The sequence below is a fragment of the Pseudochaenichthys georgianus genome, chromosome 1 (assembly GCF_902827115.2).
Source record: "Pseudochaenichthys georgianus chromosome 1, fPseGeo1.2, whole genome shotgun sequence".
NCBI classification, from domain to species: domain Eukaryota; kingdom Metazoa; phylum Chordata; class Actinopteri; order Perciformes; family Channichthyidae; genus Pseudochaenichthys; species Pseudochaenichthys georgianus.
In genome coordinates, this window is record NC_047503.1 from 5,705,694 (window position 1) to 5,732,816 (window position 27,123).

Here is a 27,123-nt window from a genome sequence, read left to right on the forward strand (position 1 = left end):
TGTTTTTTTTCAAAAACTTTGTCCAAAAAAGTATTTAGTCAGCCACCAGTTGTGCAAGTTCTCCCACTTAAAAAGATGAGAGGCCTGTAATGTTCATCCTAGCTATACCTCAACTATGAGACAAAATGAGAAGAAAAAAAATCCAGAAAATTACATTGTCTGATTTATGGCTAGCATACACGTCTTTGAAGTGGTTTATACACATAAAAACCTAATACTTTGAATAAAACCCAGAACAAGTTTACTTAAAGTGGACCTATCATTCAAAATGCACTTTGTGATGTCTTTTATACATACATATGTGTCCCTGGTGCGTCGGGGAACTCACGCAGCGTCAGAAAATAAAACCCTCTCTCTTTTCCTCCGTACCCAAATCTTTAAAAAACGAGTGTACAACAAGCGGATACAGATTCCATCCGAACTGACGTCAAATCGGCAGCGGACCCACAGAAAGTTGCTATCAGAAACAATGCCTGACGTGTTTTGGACGTCTTTGTTTGCATTAGCAAGCCTGGTCTGAAGTACAGGCAGGTAACGGCCCGTGAGTGTCAACACTTGTCCCACCTGCCTGTTCCCTGCTCTATTTCCTCATTACATTTGACACACTCTTTCCAAAAGCATACCTCCCAACCACCCACGTCTTCTCTAGAGCTCTGATTTCAAATGCTATACCTCCATCACTGCAGGCCCCTTCACTAACAGCATTATGCCATTCAGATAGCACTTGATATCACCGGGATGTGTCTCTCAGCATTCAGCGCTCTGATCTGATTATGCCTAAATTGAATCAGCCTGTCAGCTCTGATATCACACTGCAATTCAAACTCATCCAGATATGGGAAGCTGAAATGTGGCATCTTTGATCAATGTCTGTTCAGTTTGGCCTCTGTAGAGTTTAAACTACAACAATCATACACTACTGTCAAATAGTCATAAAAGAGCTGGTTTAATTTTGATATAAATTGTAAACAAGATGACGTATGCTGCTCATTTTCAGGTTAGTATTTGTATTTAGTTTCAAAAAGCTCTTTATTTTTCTCATACTGCCTGTGCTGCAGCACCTCTTTTCACCCTCTGTCTGAAACCAGAGCCCAGTCTGCTCTGATTGGTTAGCTGGTTGCCTCTCTTGTGATTGTTCAACCGCTTAGAGCAGGGGTGTCAAACTCATTTTCACCGAGGGCCACATCAGCATAATCGTTGTCCTCAAAGGGCCAGATGTAACTTATAAATGTAACTAAATGCAATGTAACTAAATGCAATGTAAAATAAATGTAACTACTCCTTAATGTTAAATAACTCTGAATGTATTACTTATTCAAGTTACAAATATTACATATATATATTTGCATAGATGTAAAAAATATCTTTGCTTGTTGCTTTGTTATTATAACAAATCCTTTTAATTTGTCAGGTTATGAAACCCACATTACTCCATCAATCAACGATCAAACTATCCAAGTTAATAAAGAAAAATAACATCAAACAGAAGTTATGACATTAACTTTGTTCAAAACTTGAAATAACAAATAACTGTAAAACCAACAATTGTGAGCTGCTAAGAACATGTGTGACAGATGTAGCATTTTACAAAAACAGATGGCTGCACACAGCCTTGCAGGGGGCATACATCCAACTAATGAGAGATGGTTTGATTACAGTAAACATTTGTCTGCATAAACACATAAAACCTGCAAACACTAAATACATTTCTACACATATAAAGTAGTATATGTAATAAACTCACAATAAGGGTTGTCTCAGTCCACAACTATATTGGTCAAGTTTTTAGGTTAGTTTTTGATGAGGAGATGCTGCCTGTCCTTGAACACACCATGTGGATCCCCTCTCCACCATCCTCATCCAACGATCATGTTCTGAAAATAACAAACACAAAACAAAATGCAAGCACAATCATTACATTGCACATAGTTTAACTATTCTTCTTCTTGGTTGAATTATATTTTATTAGGTTTTTAAAAATGCTTACCAATGTGTTTTCTGACCAGATGTCTGACACCGTTTTTCCATGGCCAGTGTGTCAATGTCTGGTTTTAGGTCCTGTGCTGTAGCAATCCGTAGAACAGCGTGGAGGTTGCCGTCAGTGATGCGTGATCTGTGCTTGTTTTTGTTTAGATTCATTATTGAAAACATCTGTTCGCACAGATAGGTGCTCCCAAACATAGACAGAACACGGGCAGCATGAAGTCGAAGCTGTGGCATGGAAGCAGGGGGCAGTAGACGGTAAAAGTCCTGGATTGTAGCATCCTGGAACTTTGCTCTCAGGCCACTATCGCTTTGAAGCTCTATTAACTCCATCTGAAGGTGTTGGGGTGCAGTGCACATGTCGGTGGTGAAAGGACTAGCAAAGATGGCAAATCCAGAGTGCTGTGCTCTGAAGTCAGAGAAGCGCCGATCAAACTCATTCATCAACAGGCTCAGTTTGGTAGCTAACTGAGCACATGAGAAAGTACCGGGACATGAGGCTGAGATGCTCTGACAAACAGGAAAGTGGGCAAGATTGTCCTGTTTCACTTGGCACATCCATAGGTCAAGTTTACGCTGGAAAGCCGTGATCGTGTCGGACATCTGCGTGATGACTTGTTTGCGTCCCTGCAGCTTCTGATTCAGTTGGGCGAGATGCTCGGTTATGTCACACAACATAGCAAAGTCACACAGCCAGTTTGGATCTGACAGTTCAGACAAGGGTTTTCCCTTACTCTGCATGAAAAGAGCAATGTCTTCCATAAGCTCAAAAAATCGTTTGAGGACTTTGCTCCTACTCAGCCACCTTACTTCTGTATGGTACGGCACGTCTCCGTGCTCCGAGCCCATCTCCTGCCAGAACAGCTGGAACTGACGATGATTCAGGCCACGCGCCCGAATGAAGTTCACTGTCTTCATGACCGTGGTCACTATATTATCCATCCCCAGCACCTTCCCGCACAAAGCTTCTTGATGGATAATACAATGATACGTTATCAGAGGCGTGTGACAGTTACATTCTTGCATTTTCTCCTTCATTAGTCCAACCAAGCCCACTTTTCTTCCACACATTGCAGGTGCACCGTCTGTAGTTAATCCCACCAAGTTTTCCCAGGGCAATGCGTTTTTAATGACTGACTTCTCCACCGCATCAAAAATGTCCCGTCCCGTTGTGGTCCCATGCATGGCAGCCACATCCAACAGCTCCTCAGTGACAGAGAGGTCCGACTTCACGCCTCTAATAAAAATAGATAGCTGCGCTGTATCCGTGTTGTCTGTGCTTTCATCAACAGCTAATGAAAAAGCTATGTAGCTGCGTGTCTCTTCGGCCAGCTGTGTTGCCAGGTTTCCTGCTAGTTCCTTAACTCGGTGTTTCTTGATAAACTGACATTTTTAAAAGTCTGTATCTGGTCGGGACACACCTGCTCACAGACCTTCAGCATGCACTGCTTCAAAAACGTTCCCTCTGAAAAAGACTTTGAAGCGCGTGCGATTTCTTCAGCCACAACAAAGCTAGCTTTCACTGCCGCATTGTTTTTGGTTCTGGCTTTCGCGAACACATTCTGCTGCGATCGCAGTTTGCCTTTTAATTCTTGGGCAATTTGTTGTTTTTCTTGATGGCTGATTTTGGCATACTTAGCTCCGTGTTTGGTCTCAAAATGCCGACGTAGATTGTACTCTTTGACAACCGCCACCGCCTCATAACACAAAAGACATACCGGTTTTTCTCCTTGAAGCACAAACATGTATTCACCTTCCCATCTTTCTTGAAACAGCCTTCCATCTGCATCAATTTTTCTCTTCCTTGACATTTTGGGATCATTATTTGTATTTCTCAATTCCACTTGTTGGTTAAATCGCATCGATGTGGAAACACTGCAGTCTAGTGGCGGGATGCCGTCACTTCGCGGGTAACATAATCAGCATGTATTGTGGGAAATGTAGTTTTTGGTCACTGCACGCATTTGACTTGTTTATTTGTATACAATCAAACCTTTTAAGCTCTCGCGGGCCACATGAAATGACGTGGCGGGCCACATTTGGCCCGCGGGCCTTGAGTTTGACACGTCTGGCTTAGAGATATCCGCCCCTTAGCCATCACGTACAATGGGTTTGAAATCTAGGCAACAGCAGTGGAAGTGTTACCGAGTGATGTCACCCTCTGGAGAGACATTTGGGATGTTAGCCTTTGCACACCATTTACATGCACCACAAACCTATATAACACACTACAAGAAAGTCCAATTACTGTAATGTAATAAGATAAGATATACTTTATTAATCTCAAATTGGGAAATGTTTTCGTTTCAGCAGCATGAAAAACAAAGTATTACACATATTTGGAAATTTAAAAAAAGCATTTAAAAAAACCAATTATACAATGTGAACATCTCAAAATAGAAGATAGAACAGAACTAAAAGAGTGAAAATATAAACATTGACCATGAATATAACAATATGTAGACTATCTGACAAATAAAACACTATTTAATTACATATTAAATTGGATATAAATGAACAGTGAAGTTATAAGTCCAGTTAATAAAAGAGAAACTAGTGTATGGAGCTAGTTCTCTTCCAGCCAGAGAGTTATGGCAGTGGGCAGGAATGTGTTCCTGTATGGGTCCTCAGACAGCGGAGCTGCAGCAGTCTGTTGGAGAAGGAGCTCCTGTCTGTGCAGCTGCAGGTGGAGAGGGGGGGTGGGGTTATCTGTGATGGACAACAGCCTGTTCAGTGTCCTCCTCTCCACCACAGCTTCAAAGGGGTCCAGCTTGATGCCGATGACAGACCCAGCTTTCCTGATCAGGGTATTGATTATGCTTCTGTCACCGGCTCTGATGAAGCCATCGTAGAGAGCACTGGCCACAACAGACTGGTAGAAGATCTCCAGCATCTTGCTGCACACGTTGAAGGATCTCAGCTTCCTCAGGAAATAGTCGGCTCACCCCCTTCTTGTACACAGCGTCAGTGTTGATCCTCCAGTTCAGTCCGTTGTCTAAGTGCACTCCCAGGTACTCGTAGTCCTCCACCACAACAACTATGTTGTTGCTTCTGTACCATGATTTTGTCACTCTTAGTGAAATGATGGCTTTGTTCTAAAAGTAAGCAGTATTATCAACGATTTAATATGGTGGCAAATGGTGAACAAGAAGAACTCTTTCTTAAATATGATGACATGTACTGCTACGAAGGAAGACTGGTCCCCTGTTTAAAACAATTCCGGTTCTTCTTGCATTTGGGATCAAAATAAAGGGGGATATTTTCTTTCTTTGGAGACTTTTTAATGGGTTTGTTTATATTCCTACAATCAGATTGTTATTCGATGGGTGAACTTTTCTCTTTCCTCAACATTGTTTAGACTTTTTTGCTCGTTTTTGTGAACGTTTTGCGAAAAGTTGGGCTTAACACATGTCTTCTACTTTGATTCAAAGCCATTTGACAGGAGGCCGGCTGTTAGTGAGGTAACAGCAGGGCCTCGGTGAGTGTGATTATGATTCAGACTGGGCTACAGGGTGCTTCTCTGTTATATAACCAGCTGACACACACACACACACACACACACACACACACACACACACACACACACACACACACACACACACACACACACACACACACACACACACACACACACACACACACACACACACACACACACACACACACACAGCTTTTCCCTCCCCATCCTTGGGCATTGTATTGTTCGCCCTGCAGAGAGAGCTGGAGGTGGGCAACACACACACACACACACACACACACACACACACACACACACACACACACACACACACACACACACACACACACACACACACACACACACACACACACACACACACACACACACTTACTTTATTAAATGAAATGAAGAACCACAAACAAATGCTCACATCCTCTGTCAAATATTCTTTTAGAAATTCTCAAGCAGCTTTTCCACCTCAGTCTTCTAAAAGCACTGAGACTGGTTGCATATTGTAGAATATGTGCTTCAAATGCACTCAAAAGGCACTGAACTGCCTCATTTGTAAAACAGTTTAATACAAGAGGTTTCCAAAACGGCTATATATATGTCATATTGTTTACCCTGCCTACTATCAACAGCTTGTTCAAAGTTCACACTTGGAAGTGTAAAGAATGCTTTTTTACCCACAATGTACACTTGCTTATAGAGCTATCCTATAAAATGTTGCTCTCAGCTCTTTGGGTTTATGCTTGAAAGCTAAAATCGGTTTCAACACGTGAAAGGCTTTTCAAAAGGTTACGATTATCTGTTGTTGTATCTTTCAAAGCACAGAGTCTTTCTTCAATGTTATATTGGAGCTTTGCAAACAAAATGTCTCCATCGAGTGTGCCAAATCCTTAGTCACTCCATAACTGAGTCACATACTTATTTTTGGGCTTCTCAAAACAGAATGCACGAAATATCCCCAAAACTCCGCATACAAATACATTGTAACGATATAATCCCTTGGGGAAATGTTTGAGGCAATGCCTTTTGTTCAATTGTATTGTTCCCAGTAATTATTTCATAAACATTGAACACGTAACAAAAAAGGTTGTATATTCGTTGAAAACAAAACCAGACATTACATAAATTCCTCTTTTGTCCTCGAGACAAATTGTCATGTACTTATTTTTGTGCATAACGGTACGTCCACACAGCAGCTTTACGGTACGTCCACACAGCAGCTTTACGGTACGTCCACACAGCAGCTTTACGGTACGTCCACACAGCAGCTTTACGGTACGTCCACACAGCAGCTTTACGGTACGTCCACACAGCAGCTTTACGGTACGTCCACACAGCAGCTTTACGGTACGTCCACACAGCAGCTTTACGGTACGTCCACACAGCAGCTTTACGGTACGTCCACACAGCAGCTTTACGGTACGTCCACACAGCAGCTTTACGGTACGTCCACACAGCAGCTTTACGGTACGTCCACACAGCAGCTTTACGGTACGTCCACACAGCAGCTTTACGGTACGTCCACACAGCAGCTTTACGGTACGTCCACACAGCAGCTTTAGACGAATCTTCCACCGCTTCCAACGCTTCTCTGCCCATTGACTTTGAATGGGGATGACGTCACTTTGCCTCGCTTTTCGCCAAACTGCATTGTGGGGGAGCGAAGCGAAGATTTCCAGGATTCAAAAGTTGAGCAATGTTCAACTTTTGAAGCTGAGCTGGAAGCGCCAGCCAATCAAACACGTTTATGCAAATCTGACAGTAGAAGCGCTAGCCAATCAAACCGCGTGTAAGCAGGGAGAACCAGACCGCAGTTCATTTCCTCATATTCCAAACTGAGAAAGTTACGGTAGCAAATCACCCGGTTCTTTACGACCAGAACTATTAACGGGATACAAACCGGAGGAACCAGGCATGGAGGGAGGTGGCAGAGACAGTGGGTGAAACTGGTAGGATTTCGCCTGTTTGGGGAGTTTATATATATATATTTATATATATTGCTCGCAAAAAATCCCCAAGCTGTCAGACACGCCCAGCTCCAAGATTTTCAAGATTTTTGAAAAGCTGCTGTGTGGACGTACCGTAAGTTAACGGGTTTCCCCCAGGAGGTTCATGGAGTTTTGCGGAAACGTTTTTCTGATTCTTTATATTTGGGTGCTTTACCTTCAGGAAATGTTTCCTCCAGGGATGCACCGGTGATACATTTCTTGGCCGATGCCGACGTTTTAATGTAATTTCTTTCCACTGTTATTCCACTTTCTTCCAGGAAAAACAAACCATTTTTCTCGCAAAATGGTTTCAGTTTCAAAAGCTGAGCAAGTTCGTTATTATAACATCATAGTACACTGTTTGTTCGTTGTTAGAACATCATAGTTCTTCCTTGTTTTTGAACTTTTTGATGTATTAACCTAGAAAAAACCCTTCTTTGCCTCTTAACCACAAGCAGGTCAACTTGAGATTACAAGCTGGTTCTTATCTCAACATCATACTGTACATGTTATTGCTGTGAGATGTCAAACACATGAGTCCGCTGCATTCCCCTTAAAGAGAATGTGTCATTTTCTCCCCATAGTCAACCAGAGACATGCCTGTAAAATGAATAGTGTGTTTATGTAAGTCCCACTGGATCACACGGACTCATTGCAGTCACTACTGCTCTCACAGAGAGCCTTGTGGCGCACACATGAAGAACAGATATATAGGAAACCTGGGGCGATCTACATCTACCCAGCCTAATGCGTCACATCCTGTAGCAGAACACGTCTTTGTTTTCTCACATGCGCATCTTTTCCCCCATGGCTTTGTTTGCTATATGTTACATGCATTTTAAACCAGTAGCAGCAGTTATTGCGTCATGTACCATAATGAATAGAGATGTAACGCATGGTCCGCCCTTCTCCCAGCATCCCTTAGGATGTGCAGGCATACTAACTGTCACATTTGTTGTGTGATTTTGTTTTTCATTAAACCACAGCAATACATATTTCCGAGGCTTCTTTGTGGCTCGAGCTAAATGGCAACATGTTAGAAAGAATGAAAAAGACTTTACATGATGTCAAGCTTGGAAGATATTTGTTCAGCCAGTAAAAGGTATGTCATGTAGCGGACTCAATAGAAATAATGTACCATTATCTGTGGTTAAACCATAGCAATCATCTGATGTGCCATGACTGTGATGTAGGCTACAGTGAGATTTGGGCAGTGTCAGTGCGTTGCTATGGTTTTTAACAGTTCCTTCTTAAGTCTTTAGTCAGGGATAATGGTCCTTCATGTGATGATCAGGATCCCGAGGGCAACGTACAGTGACATGACGGCAGTACAGATGAAGTCTTTTCAACTCCTCTTTTCCATTACCAGACTTGAATCACTGCCAGAGCCCACACCGTGTTCCTGTTAGTGTTTACTTCCTGTCTGTTTTCTTCTGTTGATTTCTCTGACGTCCAGCGCCCTTTTATTCTCTTTCCTTCTCTTTTTCTCTTTTTCTTTTCTTTACTGGGGACGGTTTAACCATCATGAATCGTAAATGTGTTTGCTTTCTCCAAAAATATAAAAGTGAATATTCAAAAACTATCCCAAGGTCGAGATTGCTATCCACAGCTGACGTTAAAATGACTTCTTTCTGCGTATTGACTGCACATAGTCCCTTGAGTCTCCTTAGTAGCAGTCTGTTAGCGATAATAAACAACCTCTGACCAACCTTTGACCAATCAGAATTGAGTATTCAACTTAGCTTTGTAAAAAGCTGTGTTAATAAATTACGCACACCGTGTCTAGTGAAAGATAGAAGTTGTTTGTCTTTTATAGTTAGATTAAAAATGATCAGCAATTAATCTATCAATCAAATTGTATTTATACATGTAGTCCAAAGTCACAAACTACTCATTTATCTCAGGGTGTGCCGCATTGGACACAACTGAAGAAGCCTCAGGGAGAGCAGCAGAGGAGGATCACATATGAAAACAACAATGACAATCCAAATGACATAAAATATATTGTGTTAATAAAATAAATGGATCATTGTTATTTCAACAATCTTTCAGGTGCTAAAACCGCCCTCTCTCTCCTCGTGTGTTTCCAGGCGCGGTACAAACAGAGCCTGGACCCCACGGTGGACGAGGTGAAGAAGCTGTGCACGTCGCTGAGACGCAACGCCAAAGAGGAGCGGGTCCTTTTCCACTACAACGGCCACGGGGTGCCGCGGCCCACCGTCAACGGAGAGATCTGGGTCTTCAATAAGGTAACGCACACAAACGAGAGCAGTAGCCATTGACATCGAGAAGCTAGACACCCTAATTATCTGTTTCTGAGATCACAAATGCAACTATAATGTGATTACGGAAATCATTAAAAGAAGCACGACTCTCATTAGTTTGCCCAGTTGCTCGTAGAGATGGGTATCGTTAAGGTTTTAACGGTACTACTACTTTTATCGATAACGCTCATCGGTCCGGTCTTTTAACGCCATCTCCTCCGTGTGTGTGTTGCTGCATGTAGCAGCCGCGTGTGTGTAAACTGACTCGCCCCCTCGCAAGCAGGCGGGGGAGAGAGATCGAAAATACTCAAATTAATCACGGACGCATTTTGCAGTCTTTTTGCGTATTAGAAACGGAGTTGGCGACACTAAAACTGCAATATGATGTTTGTGTAGCAATAATACATATGACATATATTTTGTACATGTCTCCAGTACCGATAAAAAGAGCGATAACGTCGGAGCTTAACGGTACCACGGTCTTTAATAATTCAGCCCCGGAGCCCGTTTAATACCCATCCCTAGTTGTTAGTCATATACGGAGCTCTCATGGAGTGGGAACATCCGGCCGTATGTAATCATTTGTGTTTGACAGGAGTTTATAGCACATGTAATTACTTCACTAATGCATGGAGAGCTGTCAAATTATGAAACCATACAAAGGTCAAACCTTACTAATGATTGGTCTGCTTGGGATTAACGGTGTGGTACAAGTTAGGAAATAGGATCATGTGAGAGCTTGGACAATTCATATGGTGAAATGACTTAACTTGCAATATGATTATGACATGTTAATTGTCCAAACTCCATTTGTCCATGGTTGCTCTGAGAACTTCGCCTTCGACCCTTTTGAAGGCTTCAACAGAGCAAGATAAGCAATGTGTTCAGATCGGCCATCACATTTAGACCACCGTTGAGTTAGGCCCTCCCTGAGACCTGGGGTGTTGCCTTGTACCTGCTGCAGGGTTTGGGTTACAGACCATGTCTGCTGTAGCGCTGTGTGTCTTCCAGGATAGATGCTGCCCCTTGTGAAGGAGGTTGGTATAGCACCCGGCTAGACGTTGATGGAGCATTGAGGGAGCAGGTCTTGGAGCCATACACAGTGATTGCCTCAATGATTGTCCTGATCATATTAACATGTATTGCATTCAGCAGGTCATCGTCATATTGTGTCCACTGTAATGCTGCCGCTTTGGCTTCCTGAGATTGGACGTCTTTCACATATTCCAGGATGTATGATATTGTGATATATGATGTATGTCCCAGGTATTTGAAATCGTTGACCGGTTTGAGAGGGGTGTGTGGCGTTGAGATGCACGTGATGCAGTGAAGCCCCCCACCACCACAGCAGCTAACTGCGTGCCGTGATGTCAGGGTTGGGACTTGCAAATCAGACACAACATCTTGAGTTTTTCATGTCCCTGTCCTATAAGTAAGCACCCACTCACAATGATGCACCGCCGCTGTCTGGGCTTACCTGCCGCCATGTGCTCAGCACACCCCCGGGCCTGATGTCCTCTCCTCCCTTTCCCTCCATATGTCCCACCTTTATTCTCATGTCCTATATAATGTAATCAGTGGGGAGGGATTAGATGTTTGAGCAGTGGTGAAGCATGTCCATTCGGTAACGGGTATAACACCGTTAGAGCACTGTGGTTATTGGATTTATTTGATACTCATTGGCTCTTTTTGTATCCTCATCATCCTCTCTCGCTCTCCCTTATTATAACTTCAGCTGCTTCTCTCCCGCTAGGCTCACACTCTTCGTCAAACAGATGACTGGTTAATAATTAAACACAGATCTATAAAAGTGAGTTTTCAGCGATAACACCATGCCTCATGTTCCTCTTTTTTGTTCTCCATCAGAACTACACCCAGTACATCCCGCTGTCCATCTACGACCTGCAGACGTGGATGGGGAGCCCGTCCATTTTCGTCTACGACTGCTCCAACGCGGGGATCATCGTCAAGTCCTTTAAACAGTTCGCCCTGCAGAGAGAGCAGGAGCTGGAGGTGGGCAGCGCACACACACACACACACACACACACACGCACACGCACACGCACACGCACACAGACACACACGCGCACACACGCACACACACAGACACACACACAGACACACACACACGCGCACACACACACACACAGACACACACACAGACACAGACACACACACACACACACACACACACACGCACACACACACACACACACAGACACACACGTGCACACACACACACGCACACACACACACACACACACACACACAGACAGACACACACGCGCACACACACACAGACACACACGCGCACACACAGACACGCACACACGCACGCACACAGACACACACGCACACACACACGCACACACACACACACACACACACACACACACACACACACACACACACACACACACACACACACACACACACACTGGTTTACGACATGTCACTGCACAGCAGCCATGAATTGGTACAGGGGTTGTAATTGGAAAAATAAAGATTAGGTGAGTCATACAAACACACGCGCGTAAGGCAACCAGCGGGACATAAAGCGCTGGTGTTTATGAGTTATTAATGAATAGTCAGAGATATTTCACCTGCAAACAACGCGGACACATGTACGCTCGTCTCATATTTACGAAGCAGACCCAAGTGGTGTCAGTCATGGCGTGTCGAGTCATGGTTCTCCGCTGTCGGAAAATCCTTCCGTGCAGCGATCCAGCCAATCAAACGGGCAGCTGGCTCTAAATCATTGAGTTTTAGTTTAGTCTTGGGAGTACACGCACGCACGCACGCACGCACACCCCCCCCCCCCCCCTCCACCAGCCCCAGTGCCTTCAACACTTCATCTTTTTATTACGCTTTCTCTCGCTTTCTCTCTCCAGGCTGCGGCACGTTATGTGAATACCTAATGAGACGGCTCTGTCATTCATCTCAATTATTCATGCAGCAGTTTCAGCCCGGCTGTAGATTAGCTGGAGAACGAGGGAGAGAGGTAGAGGCTGACAGTACTGCGCTTGGAGACTGGAGGTAGAGCGAGAGTGAGGAGGAGCTGGTGTGAACGCCGTGTTACCCGTTGCAGTGAGAGGTGAAGGCAGCAGCTAACTGCTGAGTCGCTGCAGTGCTTGACAGAGTGTCGGTGCTTCCTCTCCCGCTCTTCTTCTCTTGTTTGGTTGTGCAGAGGTCACGTAGGGGCTGCACCATCCACGAGAAAATCACTGCTTTGTTTTTGCTATCATCAAATATCATCGTTATCTGGTTTCAGGAAATTGAATTGATTCATGTTTATTCTGCAACATTATTTATTGACGTTGTTTCATTAACTATATTTCACTGGTATAATGGCTGCACCATTTTGAACCTACTTGAGATTATATGGAATGATATTGCAATTGCGATATGATATGTGATACTATAGGGAACGAAAGAATCTTATACAATATCAATGAATAATGTCTTACTGTGTGATCTATATCAAACAAGTACTGTGGGAGAGAAACTCCCTCTGTAGGGAACAGGGATTTGAGCCTTTGCAGACCATTCACATGCACACAAACCTATGACACACTAAAGGAAGGGTACCACTCAAAGGGCTCTAGGTTCTTACCTAGAGGTGGCAGAACATGGGAAGGACTTGGGTAGAATCACTTTGAATTATTGCTATGCTTCAGAGTTTTGACACATTGACCATTTTTAAAAGCAACACGTTCACAATTTTAAAACTACATTCAAATATACATGCAGTACTTTTGGCCAAAGTACTGCATGTTGAAAGTGAACTACCCCCTAACCTTTTCCCTGGAGCGTGTACTTTGACAACAATAGTAGGAGTAGCGAGTATAGGTCGGTGGTTCCAAACGGGCCCAAGCTGAGGAGGTCATTTGTAACAGGTTGTTGAAGTGTTGCTGAGTAACGGTGTAGTTTAATAGCTGGAGTCTCTCCTACGCCATAAGGCCTGGGAGTACAGATGGTGAAGTATCTCTGTGTGAGCATAGAGTTTGAAAGACCTCACAAATATGTTTTTGGCAATAACTGAATATTTATGAGAATCTCACGCAATCTCTATTGATATTTTGGATGTTAACTGCAACGAGTTTTCATGATGACCAGCAGAAAGTGTCTCAAATCTGTGTGTGTGTGTAAAATGCAAATCCACACACAGATAATTGAGATGAAAAAATGCATTTTTGATTTACAAACAAATATTTGATTCACAAATGTGAGTTTGGAAATTGTCACTACAGGTTATTGTCATTTACTTGAAATCAATTTACAAATGTTGAGTTGTTTTGCAGGTGTTTTACATTTACAGATTAAAACATTTCCACGGCAATTGTCGATCAGTTCACGCAAATAATAACGACGCAAATCTACCTCTTTCCGTCATCGCTGCACACACAACGTGCATGAAGGTGGGGCCTCGGAGCTTCGAGTGTTTAGGGAGGGACCTAAACGGAAGCAGTCCCCTGGTTGCACTTTGCATAACCTCCATAAGCAATTCTATTTGTTGTTATCCCCGAGGGCCTGCCCTTCTCACAGGAAGTGTATAATGGGTGGAGGTAATGGAAGGTAACGAGAGACTTCCGGAGACTTCTTAATAATGCAGGAGATGATCCACGCAGGGAGTCCCCGCCTCACACACACACGCGCACACACACAGCACGACAGGCCCGATCGCTACAGGGACTATATTTGTTTGTTGATTCAGAAGATTTAAGATAAAAAAATGATATGAAGGAGGAGGATGATGGCATGAGATGAAAAGAGGAGGAGGAGGAGGAGGAGGAGGAGGAGGAGGAGGTGGTATTTTCGCACTCCTCCGCCGCACCATACCAACCACCTCCTACAGTTGTGTGTAGATGACGCTCCGAGTGCTCTGTTATAGGGCCACCTGCTTCCTTTTAAATATCTCATCACTTCCTGCCTGCACTCAGCACACATGCTCACTGCATTAGCCGCGGGGCGGAAGCTATGTGTGTGTGTGTGCCCTGCAGCATTCAGCCGGACGGTGTGTGTGAGGTTTGTTTGTGTGCATGTTGTGGGTTAGATGCTAGCGTTTCCAGGATGCTCACATTAAGCATCCTTCTATCATCTTCATGAATAACTAATGCTTTAAAATGTATTGCTGGACTAGAGTTGCATTTGGGGAGGATGTGCGTGTGAAGGCGTGGCTGTGCTCCTGATCTGAATCCCCCTCCCTGTAGGATTACATCAATTAGCGTCGCTCTTTAAAGGGGAACACACTGAATCCTGAGCATTTATATTGTCGCCTGGTATTCCCCCTGGCAGAGAGAGAAGCTGTCGTGCGGATGTTCATGGTGATTTGCGAGATTACAGTATGCTAAGGTGATCATTACAGGAGATGCTCGGCATTAATCAGCTTCGGCTGGCAACGCTTATTGTCAGGATCACCTCCAGATTCCGACAGCTCTCCTCAGGTTGACACGCGGAGAGGCCTCTGACAACGCTTTGGTGGTGATGCCTGCCTCTGAGGGCGCGTCGACTTCTCCTCATCAGACCCACAAGAGGAATGATGTTCTCGGATCCATCCGCACGACTCCCACTCACGCCTGTGAGCGTTTCAAAGAGACATAACATATGCATGTTGATAAAAAAAACAAAAAGGAAATGCACGCACAGTTACACACTTCAACACTCGCCCCGATTAATTAAGACTATTCTTCTGTATTTGTAATATCATGATTTATTCATGTGTGTGCGGAGCTTCTTATAGAGTGCTCCTGTAAATACATAATGTCTCACGGAGAGATCTGAGCCTCAGCTGCTGCCGCCTTTCCCCTCCACTTATTATAGAGTCAGCTAATGAGTTATTGGACTAGCAGAGAGCAGGGAGGCATTACATAAACCTACAGTTCCTCATCACAAGGCACTTCCTGCACTTTGATTAGTTTAACTGGAAACCGGAGTGAGCATTTAATGGGGTCATGGCGGTCTTATCTATACAGACTGACTTTACTGTTTTCTGTTGCTTCTTTCCAAGTCCTGCAGTTAACAAGCGTCTTTTTCAGTTCTGTTCCCCAGGCAGCCTTGTTAGATATATCGTTGTGTTTGTAAGACGAAGGCGTCCCCTCAGTGCTTTCCTCCAGTAATGTGGTTTTACATCAGATACTCAGCTGTATGGGGGTTATTCCCTATCTTTACTCAAACCCTGTCCTCGCACTCAAATAGTGCTGCTTGCACTTAGATGTGCTCTGCTTCTGCTCAAACTGTACGCTTGCACTCAGATATATTGCTGCTCTCAGATTTATTCTGTGCGCTCTCGAAACTTTTGTGCAACAATCCTGTCAAAATCCCTCAACCAATAGGAGGCCAGGTGTCCTTGTGGGTGCGTTCGCTTTACTTATTACAGCGTCCCGTAAGGGACATAACATGTACAACCTTTGTTTGGGGGGGGGGGGGGGGTAAGCACAGTTAGTATATATATACCTTACATAATAGCTACGTTCAGTGGCGGACTGGGACTAAAATAAAACAAGTGCCGTACATGTTATGTTTTAAAGCCGTGGAGGGCGGGAGTTTATAAACCAAAGAGTAACCGCCAAATAAATAATGTTTCACACCAAAAGAAACAACAATGTTTTAACAAATCGTATTAAATAATCTGATGACAGAACTGTAAACAGAATAGCTGAAACTTTAACAAACTAAATAACTCCGTTACCTCTAATCATTAACCCATGTTTGTATAATGTAGTTATCTCCGTGTGTTGCTGCTAGCATACATAACACCTGACGTGGAAACGTTCCTCGTGGATGGGGCTGCAGAGCTGCTAAAGACAGTGGAACCCGGTGCATTCCTCCGTCTGGATGTGGAGCACTTTTGCTAAATGTTTGGACAAATTGCTCGTGTTACCGCCCTTACATGCTAAACTCTTATTGACGAGGATTGTCCACATCGAGACGGGTAAAGTTTAACCACACATCGGAGCGCGTTCTCTCTGCCATCTCCTCCGTGTGTGTGTGTTGCTGCATGTAGCAGCTGCGTGTGTGTAAACTGCCCCGCCCCCTCACAGACGGGAGAGAGAGAGATCTCTCGACTGGATTGGGAAGATAGAAAATACAAAAAATAATCAGACACATTTTGCAGTCTTCTTGCATATTAGAAACGGAGTTGGCGACACTAAAACTGCAATATAATGTTTGTGTAGCATAAGATATACGACATATATTTTTTACATGTCTCCAGTACCGATAAAAAGAACGATAACGTTTGAGCTTAACGGTACCACAGTCTTTAATAATTCAGCCCCGGCGCCCGTTTAATTCTAACTGATGGTAACTTGTTCAGGATGTCCACAGTAGGATCAGACGGTGAGCGATGCGGTGTAAAGCAGCGTGTGACATCAGAGGGAGTTTCTGTCACTTTGCAGAAGTAGTCTCTGGGAACGCCCGCTGACTGTCTCGGCTCTACTGTATATGAAAGAACTCATGTTGTGTATGTCTACACATACTTATATAATTGTTGGTGTCCTTTGTACAGTGTGAGGGCTTTCAGTGTCCTCTACAGTCGGTGCCAGACAGTTGTTTCCCTCTGTCCCTCTGCTCAGCCTGTATGCATGTCGCCCCAGAAGTGTTTGCAAACACAGAAAGAGTGTTCGCACTTCCCACTGCGCCAAACAGCTGTTCAGGGTCTCTGCAGCTCTTCAACAGGTCTCTGTAACAGCTTGCCGTTAACACCGTGGTTATCTTCAGTGAGCTAGGCTAGTAGTATATGATCATAGTATTCTTATTAGGGCTGTCAAACGATTACAAATTGTAATCAGATTAATCACAGTTTACAAATTAATTAATCATGATTAATCACCATTCGAACTATGTCCAAAATATGTCATTTATTTATGTATATTGTTGGGAATGGAAAGATAAATGAAAGAAGGCGGATATCCATTTAACATGTTATTGTAACATTTTTCTGCGTGTCAAAATGAAAGACAACCCACACACCTATCAATCATCATTACGTGTTGATTTCTATCAACGGGGGAGTACTTCAGGAAAGTCGACAGAGGGGGGGGGGGCGGCTAGTGGAGTACTTCGTGACCACAGAGTGTGAACGTTGTGATCAGCTGTTTTAGCGCAGTTTTCCAGTGAAGGGGGGAGTCTCCCTCCGCAGCCGGTTGGCGTAGTTTTAGCACAGTTCTGTTGTACAGACCGACGTTAACAGCAGCCCTGTCTGTGCACACGAAGACCGACTCTGTCGTCCGGTGATCTAAGAACAAATAGAATTGCTTATGGAGGTTATGCAAAGTTCAACCAGGGGACTGCTTCCATTTATTTCCCTCCCTAAACACTCGAAGCTTCGAGGTCCCACCTTCATGTACATTTTTTGTGCAGCGATGACGGAAAGAGGTAGATTTGTGTCGTTATTACTCAAAGACACACCCTCCCATAGACACACACGCCCTCTCGCATACAAAAACATGTACCTCCGCTCAGCCAGATTTCCTATAAATGTCACAGTCCATGATATTGACAGAAATGGACTTAAACCTCTCCTACCAGTATTAAGACCAGAGGCCAGTTATAGTCAACCATCAGTATTGTGTCTCACACACAAACTCTCACTTCAAAACATTTGAAAAAAGAAGTTATCTTGCTTCTTGAAACGTGCAGAGGATTTAGAAGAGGCTCAAATGCATGAAAGCCAAGGGCACATTTGCGACCAGGGACGTGCACAGACATTTGGAGGGGCTATTGCTCTAAACTAGAAAAAGCCCCCCCCCCCCCCCCCCCCGAAAACGTAAGAACTTTTTTTATATAAAAAAAAAAAAATGAAAACCAGGGGAAAAAAATGTTGCGGTCCATATCTCATTAACATATCTAATGTTAGTGACTATTAAAGACAAAATGCGGACAATTCTGCATTGATGTAGTTTGACCATTGTAACTGCTGTGCCTAAAATAAACTCACTAATTAATGAAACCAGTTCAATACGCATTATTCTTATTCTTATCATTCTTTATGAGCGCAGTAACGGTAAGGTATCTAATTATTTATTTATTTAGTATTCCATAACTTAATAACAGAGATGGTCAAACTAAAGTAGAGACATGGCAGAAATCCTACAATGAAGCGGGGCAGTGAAGTGTTCTCCTGTGAGAGGGCGATCAAGAAAAGAGAGCGAGCGGTGAGGGAGTTTACGGAGCAGATGAAAAGACACAGAAAGACAGAAGCACAATAACAAGTATATTTAGGTGTTTTTTTGTAAATAACCGACGGTGTCAAGAGGAAGTAAAGTCCCCTGGTTTGTCCCCTATACTCTAACTGTCATGAGACAACTCAAAATCAATTTAAGCATATTTAAAAACGGGAACATTTCCGGGGACAGATTGACCCGAGGATTGGCCACCAAAGCCAGGCAGGCACATGATCACCATAGCCATATGAGGCCGGACCGGACTCGGAGGGCTTTCCTTTGCTTTCAGCTGTCAGATTGTAAACAAAGTCACGTGACGCTCAGATGACATGCGCTGACAAGATGTGTTTGCAGCGAGAATCTACAATACTAATTGTGGGCTTATCATGTTTAAGGGGGGGTCGCAACTTGCTCAAGGACACCCCGGCCGCGCCAGTAGTAGCGCTTATCGAGCTACCAGTCAACACTCCGTATTTTTGATCCGATCGGGACTGCTGACCATTCAGTTCCCAAGGCGGCACGTCCCTACAGACTGAGCTTTGTAAGTATACCTTTAAGGTGGACCAGCTTTCCTAACAATAAAGAGTGCTTCCTCGGAGTTATGCAATTTACATTAAAAAAAATTGTAACTATGAAAATCTCCACTTTTATCAAAATAATGGTTTCTTGTGTTTCTTGGATAGAGACTGTTTTAAAGAAAGAGGCAATACAAGCAATGATATTACTCTAACCTCTCTCCCTAATCTGTTTCTAAATGATATATGCAAGAATAAATGCAGTCAGTGATGTTAAAGGTAAGTCTTGGTAAGTGTACTTACCAAAAGACTCCATATCGAACTCATAGAAAACAAGTCTATAGTACAACAGCACAATGATCTCCAAATATAACTCATCATAGTCATCCCTCCTCCATTTTTCACATGTGCGAGTATTGACTGAGCCGCCGCTCCGTGTGGAAATAACCACTCGTTCTGTTTTAAGAATAGACGAGAGGCTTTGCCACTAAAGACCGCCTGCTAAAGGGGGAAGCAAGAGGAGCATGTCCTCACTGGGATCCATACAACGTAACATCATAATGTTCTGAAATGTGTCAGTTATTCGTTTCTTTGTGAAAGAACAAGCTGGCTGACGTGCAACACCTCTCATTTGTATCTTCTGAAATCACACCTTCCTCCTGTTTTAATGCACCCGAGAGAACATCCCTTAAGAACAACTCATTACGTATTCCATGCTGTTCATCACTGTACCAGAGAGGTGTTTAGCTCTTATTGAGATTTCAATTTGAAACGGTTTTCAATTTTCTACGTGGTAAACACAACACGGCGGCTTCTACGTGGAGAAAAACATCTCCGCTCATAGTAAACACTTTCAAATGAGAACGAGCCCACCCTGGGAACAATGTACACATTCCTGTTCTCAGTGAAGACGGTTGCCTGAAGTGCTCACATGAATATCAGATGTGTCTTTGTAGAAAAGTTTCTGAGTGTGATGATTTGAGAAGCACAAGCAGCTTGGGGAAATGATGACAGCAGCTAGAGCAGGAAGGTGTAGGTGTAGCAGGCGGCTGCTTCCTTCACCTGTTGCCCTATGGGACATGCGCACACTGAGACTCCAGATGAGCTGCTACTCCACGTATGGAGGTCTTCTTTCTACTCCGACCTCCTTCTCTTTCCGTCTGTCCTGGACCTGTGTTCAGGGCTGGACTGGGACAGCAAATCGGCCCTGGCATTTAGACCCAGACCGGCCCTAATCCATAAAACAAACGAATAGTAGCGGTTCCTGACAAGAAGAATAACTCAGTCTAATTTAAAAAACCGCTATTATTATCCTTTTTACGTATCAGGGGCAACTAAACGAATACATACCACAAGTATGTGTAACTAGACCTTCAGACCCTCTCACAAAGCGAACAGTGACCGAGCACTAATAGGGGGGTTGGGGGGGGTATGCCCACATAAATTACAAAAGTACACAACTAGCAAGATATATATACTGTATATATATATATACTGTACACACAAAGTAACTTATATACTAGACTGAAATAACTCAAAATGAATGCTTGTTGTGGAGAGGGGCACTATGTCCAGCGTCCATTCCTCGGGGTGGGTGGGTGGGGTGTGTGTGTGTGTGTGTGTGTGTGTGTGTGTGTGTGTGTGTGTGTGTGTGTGTGTGTATGCTCTTTTAAGCAGACATCATACTTTCCTAATAAAAGGATGAGCTCCAAAAAGTTACCGTGGTCCACGGTGTTGTCAGCTAGCATGCTCCCTCATTCTCCACCTGCCTGTAGCTTAACCCCCTCTTTCCAAGCACTTCCACCACATCCACCACACGCTGTCTGCTTTAGAGCACCGTAAGAAGAAAGCTTCAGCACAGGTTGAATGTGTAATGCTCTTTTCGTGCTCCTCTGTACGCTGGTGTGCGTGCGTCCAATCTGACGTTATAAATGTGCCAGTCCTCTTCCCAAATGCCACACATACAAACAAAACAACATATGACGTCCCTTGCAATATGTAAGCCACGTTCCGCTGGTGCCATCTTTACAGCTGAATACCTTCTGCACAACTGGAGTTCTGGTATGTTGTTGTTCTAAAAACATCTGTAACATAGATGGCTCGGGGCGGGCAAAGTCATCTATGTCCTCCTGCTCTTTGCTCTCCTCACTCTCGCTGACACTCTCCTCCTCTGGGGTGCTGCCTGGCTCAACACAATGATACAGAATGAATGGATTCCCTGATAGAGGTCCATACAAAGAGGCATTGACATAACAATACCACAGTTCATGGTCAAAACTACATGTGTGCCTCCATTTTTTATCTATTTCTATATTATTCATTCAAAACTACCACAACAAGCTGACCATAAACATTGTGTTCAGGTCCCAAAAGACCACTGCTGCCCTTATAACCAAATAAGTAAATGAACTAAACAAAACAAGCTGCCAGCTGACAGTATTGTTCATCAATGGTGGTTAACAAAAGAATGACATTCTTTCAATGAGACAACGTATCAGAGTCCCATTAGGCTATATTTTAACTCACCAGGGAAAACCTAAAAAAGCCAGCTTACTAGCTTGTAGGCTAACGAATGTTTCTCTTATAATATGTGTCTTATTAGTGCTTCATCAAGGGGATATTAATGGGTTCCAGAACTGCAGAGTATCATAACCTTAATAATAATCTTTTCCTAATTGTCTTAGCTTCTGCTCACCGCGAGTTCTCCTCCCTCTCCCCACTCGCGCTGATCTCTCCCTCTCATCATCTTCCTCACCACCAATATCGCCCACGGGTGCTGAAGATGGACCTGCTGCACCTGTACATGTCGGCTATTTTGACACAAGCGGCAGCATCAGCACGAAGGGCCTGCTTTATTCTTGCCCGCAATTTTTCTGCTCCCCCTTTTCGCTTGGCCTTCGTCTTCGCCTTCTCCATTTCTAACTCCAACTTTTTCATTCTTGCACTACTCTATAACGCCACGATGTTGCAATGTGGCACAATGTTATGACTATTCTTATTTTTAGTTATATCTAATACACTCCCAGAGCAAACAAGAGAAAAGCAATCTGCATGCTAGAGCGGAACCACATCCACATTTTGCTCAAACACATGTTTACCATAAATGTGTTTGAGCAAATGGGATGTCACAAAGGGAAGTGTTGGTTGGCTCTGACAGACTTGTTTGTCCCACAGCTCCTCTTCCCTCTGATCCCTCTGTCATGTATTCCCATGACCAAATGTCTGGATCTAGACGATTGAAAACACTGATTATAGATAGTTACTGTATACAACCCCACTTCAAACAAATCTGAAATATCCCTTTAAAGTGTTGGTCTGAAAACCAGATTCATAGTGAGACCACTTTCTGTGATTGCTGCAGTTTTAAAAAAACAGCTGATATTTCAACCCTTATTCTTTTACATGGACATATTTTGGGTAATAGCTCAGTCTGAAGGGACTTGACTTGGGAACTACAGGGTTGCTGGTTCAAGTCCCAGAATGGACCAAGTACACAGACTGCACTGGTACTTTTATAGGCCAGTTCACCAAGGCACCAGACCCCCACACTGCTCCCAGGGCTGTATACTAGCTGCCCACTGCTACTAATACTAGGATGGGGTAAATGCAGAGACTTATTTTTACTGCGAGTATGGTGCTGTGTCCATGATGATTTTAACAGGAATGCATTCAGGGATCATTCCTCAGTGTGACTCAGGTGGTAACTGTCATGTTTTCTGTGTTCAGGTGGCAGCCATCAACCCCAGCCACCCGCTGGCCCAGATGCCCCTGCCTCCCTCCATGAAGAACTGCATCCAGCTGGCGGCCTGCGAGGCCAGCGAGTTGCTACCCATGAACCCTGACCTCCCAGCCGACCTCTTCACTTCCTGCCTCACCACGCCCATCAAGATCGCCCTCCGATGGTAACGTTATCTCCAACTCTTTCCCTTCTCTCTGCAGCACAGTTTATTACTAAGCATTTACATTTCCAACATTCCAGATGGTACATTCACAATGTGGCCTTACATGTATGCTGAAGTAAGGAAGAGCTGGGGTTTTGTCACCCAACTGTTAACATTCAAGCAGTGTTTTCCAATAATGAGCCCAAACAGGCTTTAAGCAGCGCGAGGAGGAACTGGTTATGGTCTCTCTCAGCGGGTAAAGTTTTCAATATGGATCATTTGAATAACTTGTATCCCCACGATCCCTTCAGTCCTGCTGTGGCATTAAACACACAGTACCGGCCTGCTTTTAAGGTCCTTACACACCGAGCCGATTTTCGGCGTCGATAGATGTTGGGCCGTCGATGAGCGTCGTGTCGCTCTACTGTCGGCCAAAGAAATTGGCTGTTCAGCTTAGCGAATCAGTGCATGAGAAGCGAAACGGAAGTGAGGGACCCAAACAAACTATTAAGAAGGCAAATCTGAGACTTCATTTAACTCCAGCTCTCGACTCAGGTTCGGGAAAGCCCCACGAGCTTCTCGCTGTAGAGTGAACATGGAACGCACATGCTATTTGTTGTTTGTTTATATCACGCAGTCTGTTCTTCTTCTCTCGGTTATCACGCAGTCTGTCTTCCGGTTGTTGCCTCTTTTGAATGACGAATACACACTACCGCCACCTGCTGGTAAGGAGAGTTATTGCCACTCACGCATGCGCAGTTCGTACGTGCTTCTTGGCCGTCAGCTGAAGTCTTTGCGTGTTCCAGTGCGACACAAGGCCAAGACGCAGGAGACGTGAGGCGACGTTCCGTCGGGACGTGTCAGTTTGGTGTGTAGACACCTTTTAGGCGTACTGTTTTCTCTAAATCCCACGCCCAGAATCCTCTGTTATCCTTGTGTTCGCTGTTTAACACCTCGTCTGTGTTTTTCTCTTGTGAGGATTTGCCAACATTTCTATTTGTAGAGATAGAATGCAACCCCCACAAACCGTACACAATCAAATACATATCCAAACAAAGCTAGGATATAGCTATATATAATAAGCTATCTGCTTATTTTCACACTGCTAACCAATGCAGTTTTAGTCCATGGCAAAGCAACCGTACCGTAGCATATGGAAGATGAACATATATTATAGTTTGAATACATATAAATAGTTCAGACTGAATCTTGATTATCTGAGCTATCTGATTATGTTTTGAGCCAATTATCTGTTAACCTGCATTAAACAACTTCCTCCTGAATAAATAAAACAACAAATTGTAATCAAAATGTAAAATACATCACAAATGATGGTGCAAAGTGCAATACTGTCACCGTAGAAACATGTCGTTAAGTTCAAAATGCACCAGAAAACTTGTCATGTGACCTATCAAAACAACACAATCCTAAAAAAATGTGTATCGTTCTAATCAGTTGTTTTAAAAAGCAGATTCCTGATAGTATTACATATGTGCATAATTAACTCACAGGACATTACATTTGTGTTATGTTAAAAAAAAAAAGTGAGCCATTTGACATTTTGCACATATTATAATTAATACTGTTTGCGTGCACACATTTGTGCATGTTGTGAGAACATTGGCATGCAAATACGGTTTTATGTCCCATTCAATCTCTCATAGGGATATTATGCAAATGTGATAATTTGTAGTGTAAAAGAGTACCAGCGTTAATTGGCAAAACTCTAAGCAACTACATTTGACTTTATTTTGACATTTAAAAATGTTCATCATACAGAATAAGCATTTAGAAACCGTAGAGCAGGAGGGAAACACTGTATACACACTGAAAACAGTTCAAATTTAGAAAAGCAAATGGCGTAGGCTTTACTGTTAACCTCAAAGGAAGCAGTTTGTTGAGCCAGTTCGTGGCAGGTTTCTTTGATACTGAGGACATAATTACATGTCCAAACCTTCCTCTGAGCTCCGACCCTGCTCAGTATTCAGCTCTGATAAGAGATATTCAGCTTGAATGAGAAATGTAAACCAACCTCACCCACAGCGATGCAAGGTTGAAGATCCCCGCAGAGGACACTTGGTGAAAGATATTGAGGCTAAATGTGTTCGCACTAGGCTGATACAGTTGCATGATGTAAAGCAGCCTGATGCATGATTCAGAGGAGAGCTCTGATGGAGCTTCAAGCTGAACCACGGAGCACACGGGTTGCATCAGCTGTCTGTGGGGCACCGAGCATGGGGGCTTGCACACCCAGGCAAAGGTGATTGCATCACCTCCGATCCCCTGTAAACACACACACACACACACACACACACACACACACACACACACACACACACACACACACACACACACACACACACACACACACACACACACACACACACACACACACACACACAGATGAATCATCCATCTGTCTGTTTTAGACATTAAACTTGAGTATTATACAAATATTTTCCTATATATTTAGCTTGGTGCGAGTAGCAGAACTCAGGTAGGATCATAAGGTGTATACTGCATAATAAGTGGCTGTAGTCAACGTGGATCCATGTTGTTTTATTTAAGCGAGAAGGGACCATGTTTGTACTAGAGGCTGGAGCTAGAAGGTCTTGCTACACCTCTATCCCAGTTGACAGGCTGCCTCTTTAGCCAAGTGTCAATCACAAGGTAACCACATACTAAATGTGTGCTATTGTCGATTTCAATTTGAATGGGAACCTCATTTACCAAATGAACATGATTCTCTATTGAAGAAGATTTGAAACTAACGAGACCATGATTAGGTAAATGTTTATTGAGCGAAGAAATCTTGTTAGAAAAAGGGTATTTTTCCTCATAGACTTCGATACATTCTGGCTTCTTTTGCAAACAAGCGGTGTCGCCCCCTGCTGGACATTAGAAAAGAACGCTTGGTTTTTAATCTGAGATAGGTACTTCCCCCACCTTGTTACGGTGTGCTCTAACAGAAAGTGGCACTTTTTTCAGGGTACATTTTCTTGGTGGACTGTATTTTTTCAATTACCCTGAACAGCTGTACCGACTGTACGTGAGCTGTAAGCTAGCTGGCAACTCGCAGACTGGCAATGCTTCTAGAAGTGTGTGTATATATTGTGTGTTTAGCCTACCCTCTGACCGACACAACACAGTTGGCTAGCTAGCTTGCTAACTTGCATTTAGCTGACCGTTCTGTCCCATATTTCAAAAACATTTCTGAATCTACCTGCTAGAATAGACATATCTAGAAACTCAAACGGTTTTTAGTACCAGGTACTATCCACAACTCTTACTCATGAAAAAACTAAAAAGAGTGATTCTGGTAGAGTTTGGAGTGGTTTACCATGCAGTGGAAATGCAGTAGGGAAAGCACAGGTGCACATAATTAGAATAATGGCTGAATTTGATCTAGCTGTTCTGATTTCAAGGTTTTGATATTGTTGATGTTGTTTTGCAGTCACACTGCCGGGATTTACAGAAATAATTGAATAGAACAAAGAAATGTTTGACCTAACATGACTGCTGTGACAAATGCCTGTTTGACAGTGATTGTGCGTTTGTCCTTGTAAGATTTTTAAAGGATAGAATACATAGTCATTATTATTATTATTTCAGTTTCCCACTGGAACTAAGCAGCAGAAAGTGTCTTCTATGTGTTTCTATTACCATTATTTCCTTTTTGCTTCAAAACAATTCTTTGAACTTGGAAACATGGAATTAGGAAGGAAGGCATCTCAGTATGTCAGTGTGTGTATCCTCAACATATCTTGAGAACCGTTCATCCAATCCTCTTCCCACTTGAATTGTGTATTAATGAGCACCTTATCTTCCATGCACTGCTTTACCTGCTCACATGCAGTCT

The 27,123-nt window shown here is 43.4% G+C and overlaps 1 protein-coding gene and 1 pseudogene across 4 annotated transcripts in view; one reads left to right on the top strand and one right to left on the bottom strand.

Moving 5' to 3' along the window:
* rptor (regulatory associated protein of MTOR, complex 1) overlaps positions 1–27,123 on the top strand; it is a 244,166-nt gene that overhangs the window by 75,015 nt on the left and 142,028 nt on the right. For all 4 annotated transcript variants that reach the window (XM_034105423.1, XM_034074665.1, XM_034080365.1 and 1 more), the window contains exons 5-7: positions 9,531–9,689; positions 11,571–11,717; positions 23,110–23,285. In XM_034105423.1, the coding sequence (XP_033961314.1) occupies positions 9,531–9,689; positions 11,571–11,717; positions 23,110–23,285 (482 nt within the window). The remainder of the gene's footprint in view (positions 1–9,530; positions 9,690–11,570; positions 11,718–23,109; positions 23,286–27,123) is intronic.
* LOC117458819 (general transcription factor II-I repeat domain-containing protein 2B-like) lies at positions 1,629–4,008 on the bottom strand (annotated as a pseudogene).